The sequence below is a fragment of the Vidua macroura genome, chromosome 2 (genome assembly GCF_024509145.1).
Source record: "Vidua macroura isolate BioBank_ID:100142 chromosome 2, ASM2450914v1, whole genome shotgun sequence".
Classification (NCBI taxonomy): Eukaryota; Metazoa; Chordata; class Aves; order Passeriformes; family Viduidae; genus Vidua; species Vidua macroura.
In genome coordinates this window covers 91004381-91023237 of record NC_071572.1, presented here as the reverse complement: position 1 = coordinate 91023237, position 18857 = coordinate 91004381, and the positions used below count along the sequence as shown (strand labels likewise).

The window sequence follows — 18857 nt, the reverse complement described above, 5'->3', positions numbered from 1 at the left end:
TGTGGAGTGGAAATACAGTTTTATAGTCATTAAATTATAAAGAAGTGCATTTGTATTGGCTGTGCTGAAACAGCTTTTGTACTTGCCCTCTAAAACTGTAATGAACAATAACTTTTACATATGAGTACCCACATAAAAAATCTTACATTAACATCTCAGGGTTCATTCTATCAATAATGTAAACCTACAGAACAGACAAAGAGGGATTTTTATTTGCTTTCATTTTCAGCAGTAACTTCTTTTTAATTAAGTTTTAATTCATTGGCTTAGTTTTTTCTCCTGCAATTGTAGGTCAAGGCTCTATATCTCATCATCATATACCTTTTTTCCTATCACCTGCTTCTCAGTTTTCTCATCCTTTCTTCCTCAGTCTATCCTGCTTTCAGCCCAATTATTCTTTCCAGCTGATATCTCCTTTTTTTGTTTTTATTTCCTTTCTTCATTATCATAGAATTGATAATATGAAAAATGAGTGAGGAATCACTTTGGTAAGTACATCTGAGGGTTTGCAGTCTTCAGCTGCAAGGTATTTTCACAGGTATTTAGCTAATTTGTAAAGGATTCACCCCTTTCACAGACAAAGAGTTACAAAAAACCTTGCCAAAAAAACCAAACCAAACCAAACCAAACAAAAAAACAAAAAACCAAAAAAAACAAAAAACACAAAAAAACAAACCAAGAAACAGCCTTTCAGCTAGGCCACATGAAAATATTTCAAGACAACTGCTGCAAACTACAAGGAACAGATGGAAGGGCTAAAACCCAAAAAAGTATTTTCACTCAAAACAGTTTTCAGGTAGTTCTCCATGTAAGCAGAAGAGATACGTAACAGGCCACTGATTAGGCATCAATAAATTGTTCATCTAATGAATTATGCTTGCCACTGAGAAAAGTTATAATTGAAGAGATGGTAAGTGCTTTCAAATATATGTTCTGACTAATCAGATTATGTATGTGTATATGTAATGCTATGTAACATATCAAACCAGCCTCCAATGAAAAGTTGTAGTTATTTTTTTAGCAGGCCTGAAAGGAGATAAAGAGAGAAACAAGTTTTGCTTAAATTCCATAAGGGAAGAATTGTCATTCACTCCACTGGAGAACAGAATCACGATTTTTCCTCAGCAAGATTTGCTTCAGGAAAGAGGCTGATTCTGTTTTTCAGGGTCAAATATTTTACTGGTTTGAAATATATAATGTACTGTCTTTTCTCAGGGAAAACAGATACAGTTTACAAATTCTAGACCACGGCAAAGCTTTTAAAAATGGCCAGTATATAATGATACACCCCATAAGGCAAAACTAAAAAAATACCTATGATGAGCTTTTATAATGACAATTCCTAGCCAGCACTGACTGATTTCGAAATACGTTTTTCTAGCAAAGACTATGGACAGTTTTTTCTAACTTCCAACACTCCAACATTATAAAGACACTTAGGTTTTAAGGAAAACTCTTGCAAAATCTGATGTGAAATATCAGGATATTCTAAAGAAATAACACCAGCAAGTATCTCCTCTTTTATTAACCAAATTTAGGGTCTGATTATTTGCTCTGAGCTCATACCTTTTCCCATCAGGTGAAAGTAGTTTATGTTAGCTAGCAGGTTTAAACAGAGTTTTTATATTTTTATGGAATATAAAGAACTAAATAAGTAGTATATTATAGAATAAGTACAAAAAATGACAAATCTGAAATTTAAGAAGGCAGAGGAAGAAGTAGCAATTAATTCTTGCTCTGAAGCAGACTGGGGAAAATTAACAAACTCCTAGGTGGCAATCTCTGTCCTGCTTTTGGAAGGAAGAAATTTTAAGTAGAGACAGAATAAAAAAAATATGTGGAAAAAAAAGATGCAATTTACTCAGCACACTCTTTCTAATGGATTCAGGTTTTCCAGCAATAATTATTGTGAAAATGCTAGACAGACAGTCATGTCTTTGACAAAAAGAATAGTATGTCGCATGACAAAACTCAGCACTTTCAACTTATCTAAAAGTTCCTATTTTTTCAGTAAATTCAGTCATATCCCTCAGGATTACTTTGTATAAGTATGTCCTCCAGTATGGTGTATTTTCTTCATCAGATATTTAATTTAGGCATTGACACCAAGCTGACATTCTCACATACTTGCCTAACAGCCTCATTATCCATTCTCATTAACCACTTGGGAAGTGCAAACCCAGGGAAATTTAGATTTGGTTTATGTGCATAAATGACTATCTGTGAGGACTTACATAAACTTTGTAACACGCATGTAAACAATAAAAATACAGATATTATATTCTGATCCTCACTTCTATTACCTTTGTGACTGCAAAAAAAAAAATTATGCTCTTAGTACTACAATATTTGAGCATTTTAAGATTGTAAAAGTACTGAGTTATGCAATACAGCAATACAGGGGAAGTCTATTATGTCCCTTTTATAACTGGCAAATTGAAGTTACACGGAATATAAAATAGAGGGATTTAGAATAAACAACCACCCCAAAGCACTGAGATCCAATGCTAAGTTCCATGAAAAGGCAGAGCATAATAGTTACACATAATGTTCTCTCAACAACCACTCTGCTTCTTACATTACCAATTGCTTTTTACTGAGTATTGCAGCCTCCTTAGTGGTGAACAAACCTGACACTTTCTGTTTCAAGGATTTGATTCTGTTCCTATTCAAATAACTGAATAAAAATAGTTCTACTGACTTGAGGAAAGGGACCCAATATCAGTTAGATGTGGACTTTGATGGAGTTGTACAACAAGCTATTACTTAGGGTGGGGGGGTGGGAAAGTGCTTCATTAAAGACAGGAAATGTATGGCATGTCTGGATTCTGGTTATCCTGATGCTGGTGACTGTCACTGCTTGAGTTTGCTGGCCCTGAGCTGTAACACAGTGTTGTACATACAGATATAGCTGAGACTCACATTTTGTAATTACTCGAAGCCCTCAGCGAGGCAGGGACGCAGCTGTACAGCAGGGAAGGATGAAATGGCATCTCTGTAGACAGCAATCAGGTTTTATTGCTGCAAGGAGCTGACTAGCGTGGAAACTGCTGGCAGCTGCCAAACTCTTGTGTACCAAAGATGCAACTTAGCATTAGTGTTCACACAGGTGTGACCAGTTTTCATTTCAGAACTGCTTGACTTATTCTAACTGCAGCAACAGGATGTTTTCAACTACAGTAGAAACATTTTTTCATAATTTGAAAATGCTCCCAAGCAGGTTAAGTGCTTGGAGAAAAAGAAACAAAGCCTTCTACCACAAAAATTCGATCTCTGAATCCTCACAAAAGCTCATCAAGACTAGATTGAGAAGTCCTGGTCTAAAAGACATTTGACATCTAGCTTTTCAGTGAATTATCTATATAGTGATACTACAAACCAGCTGAAATGACTAGCCCCACTGCAGAATTCTAGGTAAGATGCACTGTGTTATGGAACATCTGGATGGGACGACCATCTTGGATGTCTTATCATTCTCTTAGACTCTAAACACAGACTCCAGACTACTAGGAGTGGAAAACAAGCAGATGCAGCTCTAGGGCTCTTGCACTCAAGTGAGTTGCTCTCAGGTAGCTGAGCTTCATGCTGCCTATGGCATATGGAAGCAAAAGAGTATCAGGTGATTTCTGAGATTTGTCTCCCAGGAGTATCCCAATGTAGGTCTGCTGCTGTCAGCATGTGGCCCTTAGAAATGGACATGAGGCATGGGGAACATTCATTCAGTTTAAAAATGAGCATTTCTAGTCACCTAAATTTGATCAATAACTATAGTTTTTATTTTCCTACCAAGACTGAAACTTATACGCACTGGCTCACTGTAGTTGGTCAACCACTCTCCGTATCGTATGTCATACCATATCACATCATATCATCACTGTTTCTGTATCTTCTCAGCATTAGACTCAAATGCAGTCCTCAGGATCCTCTGAATAAGAGAAACTGAACTTCTGCTCTGTGGTTCAGCTAATAGCTGCAAGGGAAGATGTGTATTTTGTGTTTTTGGGGAGAGATCAAGTACTGGAAAGACAGGCTGACCCATATGTTAGCATAGTTACACCAAAAAAATTCTCAAAGTTGATTCCAACATTAGTTTGAACACACATTCAATTCAAATCAAGTAGCTTCTGTCTCAGGAGTTAGAAACATGTTTGATTTGCAGTATCTGCTCCCTGAATATTCAACTTTTCCATATATTAAAAGTCCACACACGCTGTAGTGGAACCAGTAATAGTATTAACTTCAGAGTAGAAAGGATACAGCATTTCCACCCAGTTAAATCCTATTCTTTCTTGTAGGATCCTTACATCCTCCTCCCAGGCCAGATCAGGGAAAGACCTTTGCAAGTTCAGACCAAGACATCACTTGTTGTGCCCCAAAGCTAGTTAAATCAATGGCTTTATAGATCCAGCTTGCACTGCAGTACTTCTTGCAGCAATTACTATTTAGAGAACTTGCTTTGCAAACAAGAGTGTACTGTTTCATTGAGATAATAGGACTGTGGGTAGAGATTGTTAAAGAGCAATCAGCAAAACAGGATTGGTAATGAATCTGATGAAACTCTGTTTGACTTACAATATCAATTTTGGAGCTAAGTACGTGCTTGGTATAATAACATTACTGATGCCTCATCTCATTTTCAGTCACAAGGACTCTATTTGCTGGGCTCAGACAGAGGTTATCTGACTCATCTGCTTAGATGACAGTGGAGTAATTTCAGTCAAAGACACTGGTCAAATCAGAGCCCTTGGCAACAGCAAGCACTCCTGGTATAGAAGTTAGTCTCACCAGGCTTAGGGCTGGATACAAACCAAAACAGCATTTGTGGACAAGAGTGCAAAGTGGATAGATAATATTTTGACATTTACAAAAGTAGATGGCCACTTTGAATTCAACAGATTTGTAAGAAAACAGCTATGAATTATGCAAATTATCAAACCACTGATGTTTGCTTATTTTTATGTCTTTCATAAAATAGGATTCATACTTTAGATGAATATTTTCAAGGTATTTTTTCTTTTTGCCTTTTTTTATCTTTGTCCTGATATACAGAATAACAGACTTCCTTACTTATAGTACTAATTAAAACAGGTGTTGAACTCAAGATTCAATATTCTCAGAACACATTCAGTTTTAGCTTAATTTCCTTGTTCAGAAATGACCAAATTCTGTCTTTGATTCAGTACTGCACAGATATTAAAAATGCCATTACATCTGGCATTACATCTCCTGTGTTAGAAAAACTGAATATGAAGAAATAGACTTCTACTCCCACTGCTACCTGTATTTATTCAGAAATTAGGTTTTTATAAGTTGGGTAATTAATTTTATTATATTAACATTTGTAATTATTCAGTGTAGCTAAATAAATGGAATTAAATATTTTCCTTTGGTTTGCAAAAGTTGTCAAAAGGATTTTCTTAAACCCAGTTCTTAAACTTGCATGTACACTCTAATCTCACTATACTCAGATTTTTTAATAACTTTTAATTAATATTATAAATTACTCCAACAGTACACTTAAGTGTTCTTCTACACCCTTTTACATACACATGATTTGATTCATAATATAATTCAGAATAATCAAATGCTTTAAGAAAATATATTTAAATGAAAATATGTATCACTGCTGAAAAGTCTTTCTTTGGCAACAGCTTTCTGCAGTAAGTATCTCAGTATCTTTCTACTCAATTATTAATCTTTGCATAAAATATTTAAATATTTGTCTGATAGAGACAATGGGAATGACTGTAGCCTGATTGGAGGCAAAATGTATTTAACTTAACAGAAAGTTGCAAAATACAGCTGTTTAGGATTATTCAGAATAGAAATTGTGGCATGTTCATGTTCAAACATGAAAATTTGGATGAAAAGTTTTGAAAAATTCAATAATTAATTTTATTTAAATATTAAGGTAATGCAACATTCTCAAAATGGCAACTAATTCCATGGAGGACCCACTGTTAATCACAAAATGCAGGAAAGGCTGTACAAGTTCACTAATGTATGTCTTTAGAGAAGAACTTTTGCTGTAAGTGTTCTTTACTGTACATTTTCATTGCTGTCTGCTCTGGCTTTAGGTGTTCCAAATGGCTGAGCATCTCCAATTTAATAAGGTATGCTATTACACAGTCTATTAATTCTCACTGTCAGAAAGTGTTAACTGATTTTCAGTTAAAATTTTGCTTTCTTAATTCATTACATTCCTAGTTTCATATTTCTATATTTCATTAAGTAATTCCCTCCATCTTCAGTGCCTGAGTTTATCAAGTCCTTGAATAGTTGTTTACATAAGTATTTTATTACAAAATCAGTTTTTTATCTCAGAATACATATTGTTTTTATAGACTTAGAGCAGTACCATTATCACATAACTAATATGTATATATAGTAAGATTATATATAGTTTGCTTTTCAACATTTCTTATTAAATTAACTATCAACAAATTACTATTGCCTTACAGAAAACTTTGAAAAATAATTTAAAAGTAACTTTTAATACTTTGCCTATATTCATTTTTAATGGGAACCCCAGAAGTTTAGAAGAGTGCTATGTCTGTGATAGAAGTTTCTGGGAATGGCTACATAGGTAGAGTACTCCCTAATTAAAAGTAGGCCAAAAGAAGAAAACACCTGTCAATAATATCTAGAAAACCCTGTATGTTTTTGTACAACTGTGGCAACTGCCCTATTTATTCCAGTGAAAGAAATTTATGTTCATAACAGAGAATTTAAAAGCCCACAGTCTATCTTAAATGCGCAGAAACCCTCCCAGTTCTCATTGCCTTTGTCTCTATGTCCAGCTGAGGTGCAGACTCAAAAGCAGGCTAAACATTTGTCCTGTTCTTAGGAAGAACCATGCTTAGGATATGCACTGTTGGACTGGACACTGGACACAGTTTCAGTGTACACTCCACAGATCAAGTTACTCCCTGTCATGATAAGGTGACCCAGGGGTTATTCTAAGGCTTAGCATTAGGACTTGACTTTCTTCTTGTTAGACTCAAATCCAAGTAGTAAGGTTTGATATGTATGGCAGGAGAACTTGAGATTGACTGAAGATTTGAATTATGTTTGACTAGCAGTGCATCTAAAACTATTAAGACCTGTCTACTTCTCTTACACTGTGCTTAAAATTTTTGTCAGAGGAAACTCCACACTGAAGATATCCTGGTGAACACTATAGTTGCATTACTATCTGTCCTTATCAAAATGAAATACACTGCAATTTCCTTTCTTGTTCCAGGAGACCATGATAGCTGGGGCATCCACTAAAATCCATGGAAAACATGGGTTTCTTCATCAGAGGCAAAAAAAATCCAGAAATAATCTTTGGCACACAACAAATCCTGGTGTTATGATAACGTGGCAAAACCTAAATAATACAATAACTGAATTAATGAGGGGTTTCTGAAAAAGATTTGCTAGAGTATCAGGAATGGTAATCACCTGATCAGGTGCATTTTTCACACTCGAGTTCAAGAGACCTAGCATGACAATCCTGGACTAGAACTAGTGTGACCTCCAGCCTGAGCCTTTGAAGTTTTGAATGGTACCTCCAAAACTAGTATAACCTGCTAATTCGGTGAGCAAGCATTCTGTCACCTCCTCCAAGTCATTGATTAGGTTTTTGAAAAGGACAAGAGCCAGGACAAGACAACTGCAATGCTTATTACTGCCCTCCATGCAGACCACAACACATTAGCATCTACCTTCTGAGCCCACCTACCCAGGCAGTTTACTTTTTATACTTACCTGTTTGTCCACTCCTTGTGGTTGTAATATTCTAACTAGGGTACAGGAATATTGTGGGAGAGAGTCAGAAGGCTTTGCTGAAGTCAAGGTAGATGATATTTTGTGTCCTCACATCATCTATAATTCCAGAGATTTTAACATAAAATGGCAATCAGATTGGTCAGGCATAATTCACCCTTGGTAAAACCATGGCCCCTTTTTCTTAAGACAAGTGCAATACTTGCATTCCCTCAGTCATCAAGGATCTCCCCAGTCTCCAAAACCTTTCAAACACTGTAGAGGGTGACTCTGCAAGAAATCAGTTCTCTCTGCACCAATGCATGCACACTATCTTGTTGCCATTTGCCATTTGTAATTCTTAACCAAAGCTGAGCTTTGGCATTCCTGACGCGAAAAGCCTGACACATTTCCTGGAGCAGACATTGTTTAGAAATTTCTTCTTTGTAGCCTGTATCTGCTTCCAACTCTTTTATACTGCTTTTTCACTGAAGGTCCATCACAAGTAACCTGCCTAGCTAAGCCAGGATATTTATCTTTCTAACTATCAGGAGTGATCACCCCTACATTGGAGGATACAGTCCTTAAACTTGATCAAGCTTTTCTGGGTAACTTTCCCCTTCAGATCTGGCTCCCATGGGATCCTGTGAATAGCAGATCCACCTGTGTGACACCTGTGTGTCCTCTTCAGAAGTTGTTGCTGACACCCTCTAGATATCTTCACTGCTTCCATCCTGCTACACTTGTCTTTCAGCAGGTATCAGAGACATCAAAGGTCCTCTTTTTCATACCTAATGGATCCTTCAGAATTGTCCACAGGACTTCTGACATCCTTGCAGCCTTAAATACCTTAAGTTTTCTAAACTCTTAAAACTAGCAGTCCCCTTTAATGCTCAGAAAACCTCATTATGTTAGAATCTGGATTTTCCATTACATGCAAAATGTGGTATGTTGTCCGGGGGAAAAAACTCAACGCTTTTTCAAACTGATTTTTGTGCAAAAATAACGCTATTTTTAAAATTACTCTATTTCACCATATTCACCAAACTCAAAGCGTAATTATTTGAATGTCTTCTCTGAAACAGCTGAATATAATGAATTCACAGGTTTCTTCGCTTATTCCCACAAAAAAAACTTGAGACCCTGTCCCTCTGAACTCTAAGAGAGAAAAGGAAAAAAAAGAATGAGACACAGCTGATACCTTTGAATTAATGTGCACAATAGATGCCCATATGTTTTCTAATTATGGCAGCATGAGAAAAGGGATATATTCTCTGTTCAGGTTGTTCTCTTTTAGTCTAGCTTTTATGAAATGAAATAAAGTGAAATGAAATGAAACAATGAAATTCTGTTCAATTTAGTCATCTACATGTGATGCCAAAGGCCACTCAAACAATAGAGTTTAGAAAAGTTTCTGTCTTTCATCACTCCAAATTCATAAAAGGAGATCAAACTCTATTCATCTTGCAGCATATCTATGTCTGGTTCATGTTCTCCTTTATCAGCTTAGGTTCTTTGCTAGTATTTATCACACTGTCTGGTTTTATGGGGGTTAAGGCAGGACATGTGTGCATGGATTAATTCAATGCCAGAGCTTCTTCAAGCTCTTCTCATAATTTCATTATTATTTTAATCTGTATCTCTGAATAGACATAGCATGTGATTTTTGTATGCAACTTATTACTGCAAGTTATTACTTAATGAAAGAGTCAAGGATGCTTTATAGAAAAAGAGAACACTTTTTATATAACTAAAGAAACTTTGATGTCTAAATAACCAGTTTGTCAGCTCTTGAGTGGGCTTATGAAAGGGCTGTGCTATAGAACCATGTCGATCAATCACTAAAGCACCAGTGCCCCTATTATTGAAAAACTGTTTTCCTTATAAAATTATATACTGCAGTCATGTTAGGTTTAAAGTTTTCCTTCAGTGTAAACTCTCTTCAGGACTCTACTATAAAAATGTATTTTAAAATGTTTGCAACTTTTTTCCTAAATATGTTTATCAGCCTTAGTGCGAATACAACTTGTTTCTTGTATTATTTTACAGAGAAAAAAACAGTAATATCTTATTAGCTATCAATATTTAAATATTGTTAAAAGTGGTATTTTTAAAAGTGATCTTAAAGAATTTTTTTAAGACTAGGACAAAATGCTTTTACAGTATTATCTAAAAATATAGTATCTATTATGAATATTAAACATAGTAAGTCCTATAATCTCTACACAGTATACCTAGAAAACAATTAATAAATATAAGTGTTATCACAGTTGACAGATTAATATTTGCTAAATAACAGATGATTGCATAGGATAATATTTCACAATTACTTTTCAACTCTTCCCAATAATGGGAATTCTTAATTGGGTAAGTGTGATAAACATGAATCAACTCATTTCCTAAACAACAAATACTTGTCAAGCTTGGAACTCACGAATCATAAAAATCTAATTCTGACACTATACTGATACTTCTCTTTTTAAAAAGCAACAAAATACTTGGAGGAATAAATGCTTAATTCCATCATGAAAAGGGTTTTATGACAGTATTGGTAATTTCTTATAACTGTTACACTAATTCTTCACAATTGGTGTTTCCTTAGACAGAGGAAAGAACCATGATGCTTCAATTATATACTTCCAGACTTTGAACATGCACTAAACATCATTCTTAGACTCAGTTCTCTGAGTGATATTTCTAGTATCCTCAGTTACTTCTTGTCTTGAGAGATGTAGTCTTTTAAAACAACACCCAGTAAAAGAAGTTCTGTCCTGTTAACATCACATGTACTTTTGCTGAGAATTGTGACATACATGTGCACTTTGCACAAATGTATTTACAGTTGATATTAATCTGAATTTCAGTATTTCCCTAAAATTATTCCAAATTAATGAAGGCCTTAAACTTAGTCACTATCCAATTGGGCATGTCAGGCATACAGATTCTTTAATACAGCATTAGGAAATTCCTTGTAATTGCAGCATTCACAGCCCACTCTGCAAAAGGATGTAAACCTGCACTGCTAGAGCTGCTACTCCACTGCTCTTGTTACAAAAGAGCAGTGTCCCTTGTCAGATCAAGGCATTTGGTACCTTCCACACAGGAACAAGGAAATGGGCATTCCTATAAGTAGACTTTCTAATGTTGTTGTTTTTTAGTCCTTACTGGTATCAGAGAAGAAATACCCAGGCTCATATGTAGAAATCAAATCAACATAAAATATGTTTTAAAACTCTGTAAAAATAGGACCCTGAGCCAGAAAAAAAGATAAGTTTTTCATGTTCTCTGTGATTTATGACATTTAGCAGGTACTAAAAGCATATCTTTCATGTGAGCTGCATAAGAGAAAAATTGTATGTGATCTAAGATGTTTTGTACTGTTATCTGTATGCTAGTAACAGTGCTGTAAAGAATTCATGTAGGGGAAGACCTTTCACAGGAATTCAAGCACTAAAAGCTGTATTAGTAAGTAGTACTGAAAATCAACATACTTTCTTTTTAGTGAGCATAGAAATATTTATATTAAGATAAAGTGGTCTTCACTTAGTGATAGAGGTGTAATAACAATAGATAACAGAAACTTTCTTCAGTAGCCAGGGCAGAGCTGTAGAAATTTATTATTATGGTTTTTCTTGTAACAAGTCTACTCAAATCATCTGTGTATCACAACTCCATGTTAGAAGAAAATTAGCTAAGCTTCAATATTCACTGATGCATTTTATTCCATTCTCACTAAAGTAATATCTTGCAGTCTTCTGAAACTTATCCTTTAATCTACTACATGCAAAATTCCATTACAAATATTAAAATATATATGACAGTGGAAAGTTATTAAATTTATTTCTGAATTATATAGCTGCTTAGCCTCAAGCATCAAGTAATGATAATTACCTCTGAGCTGTAATTAATTGGGCAAATAAACTGTTAAATTTTAGATGCTGATAAATAGGAGAAAGAAGCTAAAAAACTACAGTAGCTGTCAGCAATATTTTAACTGAGGAATTCTCTATGAGATAAAATTACAGCAAACACATTTGTAAACTATCAACTAAACAGAGATTATGAGACAACAGTAAAATACATTCTCATAGAACGGTTAGAATTCACTGCAATTTAAAGCATCAACAACCTCAGTATTTCAAGAATTATTACTAATGCAGAAATTACGTATGAGGAAGTACATTCAAAGATAGATTTTTCTAACATACTTTCAGCCAAATTACAAATCACAGTTGAAAGAAAAAAGCACCATCCATTACCTACAGAGAAGCTGGTGTACATACAAAATAAGTGAAGGGGTAAGGCAGGGAAGAGAAGTCAAGAACTGAAAATTAAAGAAGACACTTACTGGGGAAAACCACATCACTTTAAGAATCCAAATTGTCAAAGACAAATTCACAACTAGGATGATAAGCAGGAGGAGAACAAACAGGTAGAGACAACGCTTTCTCCAGCCATAAATTCCAATTTTGTAGATGTATTCATTCTTTGGCCTCTCTAGGCTCGTGCCTGGTGTCGTTGTCATGTATTGTTCACGTACCATCTGCTATGTAAAGAAAAAAAGAAAGGAAACTGCTTAGTTGCTTAATTTAGGTGACAATATTTATATAAAACTCCAAGGAAAATATAAAGATAAAACTGTAATAGCTAGGAACTAGAAACTCTCATGAAGTCTTACCTGGAAAGCATTTTTATCCTGCCCTTTTCAACTTACATCTTAGTTTTTGATACACTTAACGTGATGTTTTACTATATGAACTGCATTAACTGCTGTTTTCAGGAGGCTTAAATTTATTTCATCCTATAAAGAATGGCAAAACTTTCCTTCCATTTGTCATAATATTCTAATTCTCCCATCATAAAATATTTCATGGGATCATATAATTATCTATGGCTCAAAAGTATGTATCAGTTGGAAAGCCAATATATATTAGGCTTCACAGTATGTATGTAAGGAAATTAAATTATTCTTTATGATGTACAGGAAAAAAATTAAAAACATTGCCTACTGGGTTTAAACAACTTCACTTTTTACTATAGTTCTTAAAGAACCATTGTTTGAATTTAAAGGAATCTTACAAGGTTGCACTTCCTTAAAACATGAGAATATTCACTAACTTCCACTTTTACAGCACAGAGACCACCAACAATTCAAACCACTCATTAAAGCTTACAATTTTGGCCAAAAGAATAAAAACTCAGCAGCTGAAGCTGCTTATCAAGAACAACAGTGGGCAATGTGTGTCTCATTTACACCAAGATAAAACAAAAAAACCCCAACCCAATCATAGATGTCAGAAACAAAATAGATACTGCAAATTCAAGTCCTTCCCATGAGCCAGGTATGTCAACAGGTGTCTTACATCCAAAAACTGGTCCACTTTCTCATAAAATAATGCTCCCAAATAAGAGTGCCTTCAGAAAGATTTCACACAAGGTCTATTCTCAATTCTGAATTTCCTCCTATCAATGAGGAACACACCATGCTCTGCTCACACAGCTTTCAAAACATGATCAAAAGACATCCTTGCCTCTGTTCAAGTTTCCTGCAGAGCCATCCTGTGTCTGTAACATGCTTGTGGCTCTCAGTTCTAACCCTCATCTTTAGAAAGATGTCATCTTTTTTCCTTTAGCTTCCTAGCAAGACAGAGAATGCCATATAAGTTTACAACTGAACAGAAGGCTATGAATTAGCCCCCTTGTATATGCAGTAGTCATCTTATTTCTGCCCTTCCACCAAAAGAAATCAATTTCTTGTTTATTTATATTCAAAAATGAGACCAAATAATTGGCAGTTCATAATGTAATTTTGCTTACAGACATTATGGTATAATATAATATTTTTCTTTCTGCTATCAGTCTCAGTTGCTCATAGACTATGTATATAAATATTTTCATTGCTGAAAATAGTATAACAATTTATTACTGAGGAATTATAGATTCTGAAATAACTTGGCTTAATCTTAGTGCAAAACATTTACAAGATTTACAAGATGTTACTTAATATTCACCAGATGAACAGTGTTTGTTTAAAAATATCAGATTATGTATTTTAGTTCTGTGTATTACTCAAGCACATAGTACTCATTACAGAATGGTGTTTAAATATAAATTAATACTATTTTTTTCTGTTTTCCACCTAATTATTGTATAGTAAACCATATTACACAGAGGTTGCCCTTATCTGAAATCTCTGTTAACCATGTGCTGCCGTAAGATATTGGGACATTTATACACAAAATGGGTTCCATAAGATGATTAGACAAACCTTCACCCTTACTTCCACACAGATTTCTTCTCAACACATAACTTACAGTAACTCTTATCTGGTAACAACCAGAGACAAACTCTGAGAAATAAGCTGTGCAATTCTTGCCCGTGAGTAGTACAACTATGTCCTGGTTATGGCTGGGACACAGTTAACATTTGCAGTAGGCAGGAAAGGCATGGCCAGGAGTCTGAGGTTATCCTATACAGCCTCCTGCCATGTGCATGGGGTGGTGGGGAAGAAGCGATCCCTTCTGGTCCTGCTGGACACAGGTGAGCGGTCGGGGTGCTGCCAGTTTCTGTGTGGTGAGTACTTGCATGTGAATTTGTTTGCATCTCTTCTACACCCCCTTCACAAGGCAGACTGTTTTGCCTGTTCTTTGTGTTGCTGTTCCCTACACCTGCACAGTAAATTCTGCACTACAGACCATTTGCCAAAGAGTTAATTAATTGTCACATCTTCATGGTCTTATGCAGCCTCATTACAGTGGTCTCTGAGGCTGGAATTCATCTCATGTTAGATATGAACAATTTAGCCCCAAATATCTGAGCCAGTCAACCTGGACTCCCTTAATGGTTAATGGAGATAGGTCTCCCTGCTGGGAATTATTTATCTGACTCATATTAGATGTGAATTTTAGACATCCAATGAACTGCTTAACTTCTCTCCATCAAAAGAGAAAGAGAGCCTGCAATGACTTTTTCATATGTGTATGCCTATATGTTGTAGACATTTCTACCAAAATGATTTCCAAAAGCATGTAATTTAACAAGATAGGATTCTTCTCTGTTCCATTTTTACCCTGTTGTAAAATGTTTATTTAGTGAGTTGAGTGTTTTATACATAATGTATTATGTACTGCTGTTTAATGAGGTGAGGTCAAAATCCATTATGCATTTCAGCAAAAAGCCTATGAGTTTTGTAATTGTTTTCAGCCCTTCAGAAATTCCACAGGGGACATCTCCCAGGACAGCTTTGTTCCCTTCATGGATTATTTTTTCCTGACAGAAAACAGTTCTGTTGTTTCTGAGCATTATTAATACTGTCAAAAATTGCTTTGGCCATAGTAAATAGGCAGTACTTGCCTAGACAACTGAATGCTTTGAGAAGGATTAAGTTTTTCTCCCTAACATAATATTTCATGATTTTTAAGAGATTCAGTGTTCTACTATTACATAATTACAGAAGAAATCCTTTCAGAACTGATACTGTTGGGCTGTTTCTTTTGGGACAATCAACTTCCCATATTACTGACTTGTATGTTCACGAGCTAAAATCACACAGGAAAATAATCTCTGACCTGTCTGGAGAAGTCAGAAAGAAATCTTTTTGTAAGTCTGCGATGGTTTAGAAAGGTAGGCTGAAAGGAAAGCCTTAGATAGGCAGACCTCACAGTTGTGTTGTGAAGTCTGCCAAGATTTAAGATAGATTCATAGAAGAAGAACAACAGGTATTTAGTACTACGATGAGTAACGTGATTTGTAAGTGGAATAACCATGAAACTGGTTGTGTAGGAACATTCTAAACAGGCACCAAGAAGGAAGTGGTGACTTAGACACCTGGATGTACAAAAGTTAGTTTTGTTAGGAGAAGCAAGAAACCTGCAGAATGCACGACTTTGGTAAATGTTATCTTTTTTCTGTTAACTATTTTACAAGGAAGCAGCATACAGTGACTAAAAGTAAGAAATACTGGCAACCCACAGTGCAGATAAAACGGCAATTTGAGTTTCAGAATGAAAATTCTTACATCTTTCAAATGGGCCATGAAAATGTCTTATTTGCATCAGGTCAGCAGTAGCACAATAAAAAAGCTACTACAAATAAACTACTCAATTGTAAGTGGAATTTCTTGGTGCTCCTATTCAACAACCAACACAATCAGCACATTCCCTATGGATTTTTATAGATTTGGCCATAATTCACAGGATCAAGCTCTTTCACGATAGTTTGTTATTTAGAAATATTTTCTAATTGTAAACATCTGTTTTACCGGGATCCATTTAAATCCAATTACTTCTTGCCTATTTGCTGATTTAAACCAGACACTGAATGCTAATTAGCTGCCAAAAGATGTTTCATAATAGATGAAACTTGTGAACAACCAGTAACATTGCAGATGTTTGACCTCGTGAGACTTCCCATGTGTTCAGACATTGTATGTGTTGCACGTAAGGCATGAAATTCATGCCTGTAATAATACATATGAGCTGCACATGAAAGACCTGTATGTTCTTCACACTTACAATTGTCCTCTAAAAATATATAACCATGACAGAACATTTCCCTGGCTCTAGTGCACCTTTTTCCATGCAAGACTTAGAAACTTGTCTCTGTCATTTGAGTGATTCTGAAATCCAGGAGATTCTTATATTAATATTGATTAATGAAAGATGTTGAAAAACTGTCTATCATGAATGTTACTGTTGGACTGAGGCTAGTTTGGGCATCAAGTTCAAAAACCTATTCTGACAGCTCTGAAATATTCACTTAAAACAGCTATGTTTTTAAAAAGTAATTTGAAAACTTATCCTTTAGCCTGCTTAGGAAAGCAAGCCTGAATAAAAGCATGCTATTTGGTGCTATTTTCAGGAATGACTTATCTGTAGGAAATACTGAAGACAGAATAATAATTCAATTAAAATAAGTATTTTCAGTATATTTCAACTGTAAAAATATATTTTCATTGTTTTTGTTCATAAATGACTGTTATTTTTGTGTAAATAAAATTCCCCTTTAGACAGAGCTCTGAACTGTGTTACTCAAGTACTTTGTCATGTTGTAATAAAGCAACTGATAAGATAACATACCATTAGACAACATAATTTAAATACAGAACTACTTAGTTGGTTAATACTCATAACCAGTGGTGATTCCATTAATAATTATGTCATTATTAGCATTTTATATTTTCAGCAAAAAGCTTAGCATTCAATAAAACCTTTTCAAATCGGAATTCAGAAGAATTGGTGAGGTTTCACGATGAAATTTCACCACTGGTGCTTGTACTATGCATGCTCTTCTTCACAAACAGTCATCAGTCACTCTTTCCTCTTGTTCTGGTTTTGGCCAGGACAAGGTTAATTTTTTGCAGCAGCTGGAAGGAGACATTGTTGAAGTGGTGTGTCCAGGACCCTGACTTCTGAGGAAAAGGGTGTTCCTTTCAGTGGAAAAAAACATGTTTGTTTTCATGGAAGAACTGATTGGTATTTTTTTATTGTTGCAGGCCTTCCATGCAAGTCATGATTAGGTGAAAATTTTATAATTACTTTCAGCCCTTCCATCATATTGTATTTAATCTTGCCCAACATTGCTTTGTTGAAATTTTTGTGTTATATAGCATATTACAGTTTGAATTTTAAACTAGTGTCATCACTAGTCATCACTAGTTTACTCTTCCCATCACTGAAAAGAGCTGGATCCCTGCAGCATAATTTGTAGAAACCAGCAACGAAATTTATATGGCCTAGTTAACTGTTTGCATACTTTGCAATGCACATTTGCATAATAACTATGGCATGGCCACAATTAGCAGCTTTGCACATTTTTAAGTAGAGCTGAAAGGCAGTCACTGACAGGACAAATTATATAAATATTAATGACATAATTATTAATATTATATAAATATATGCACATTGCTATTAGAACATATTATTAATATTAATATAATATGTTATATAAAACATTATTTGTCTAATATGTCTACTCTTGAATCTCATTTGATCCTTCCAGGTGTCAAAGGGCTTTTCTTCAGGTGAAAGTGGAAGGTTTCCCTTGGGGTTGTCATTCCTTGCAAGTAATAAAGGTTTACAAAGCAATCCACATATAATCTGACACTTCAAGGAGAGAAATGAAGAGAAGGTGGCTGTCAAATTTACAGAACTTTTGCTATAATCTACCACAGGTAGTTTTTGTTCACTAGCATTTTACTTCTTTCATTCAGTGACAGCTAAATGATTTTCTTATTCCAAAGAGATGTGCACATTAGACTGTATGCAGATAAAACCTTTCCATTCAGTCCTTGTTATAGTTAATTACTGTAAAAGTCTGGCATTGAATTCTGAAGGCCATTAGCAAGTAACTTGGTGACCAAAATTCTGAATAAAACATCAAATTATAGAATTTTGTAAAATTTCATATACACAAACTCTAATACCAAACAAGGACATGATCACTACAGACTACAGTATATAAATTGTGTTATCTTATGTGATCTATCCCAGACATCCAATATTATTATTATAAAAAAATTAATTAAGTCAGGCAAGACAAAAGTCAGTTGAAATCAGAAGTTAAACATCACAATTAAAACCACGTATTTACTCAGACCAAGACTTAGCAACATCTTGCTGTGTATCTGTCTACCCAAGGAAGTCAATCATACCTGAGGAAATTACTAAAATTATAAAATCCCTCTGTGGAGAACAAGAATGCCATGAGTTATATAATTTCAAATCATCTTCTTAGAGGAAACTTATTGCTTTTTTAAATGGGGATAATTCCTCATGTGAAATATAAAATGTTTTATCAGCTTGTACAGAGGAAGTGAACTGTTCTGCATCACATAGTAGCTCTACAGGGCTATATAATTAAAATGCATGTTTGTATTTAGATTTGCATGTAGGGCAGAAAAGATGTCAATATAATTGAAAAAAATCTGGAATGTGCACTGATATTTATAGATTAATTTTTCTTAATTCCCTGCTACAGCCTTTTCATTAACAACTCCAAATGGTAAATTATTTGAATTTTCTAGCAAAGATAAAACATATTGTGCTCTTTAGAGACATATTTTTCTTTTGTATTAAAATTTGAAGACTGGCAAATGAAGACACTTAATG

General features: G+C 34.8%; 1 protein-coding gene across 3 annotated transcripts in view; it reads right to left on the bottom strand.

The window, feature by feature from the left end:
* The window catches only part of SGCG (sarcoglycan gamma), a 104110-nt gene that overhangs the window by 41934 nt on the left and 43319 nt on the right, over positions 1-18857 (bottom strand). For 2 of the 3 annotated variants that reach the window (XM_053969429.1, XM_053969444.1), the window contains one exon: positions 12098-12295. In XM_053969429.1, coding sequence (XP_053825404.1) covers positions 12098-12292 — 195 coding nt within the window. In that variant the 5' untranslated portion in view covers positions 12293-12295. The remainder of the gene's footprint in view (positions 1-12097; positions 12296-18857) is intronic. The other variant, XM_053969437.1, reaches the window with a different exon arrangement.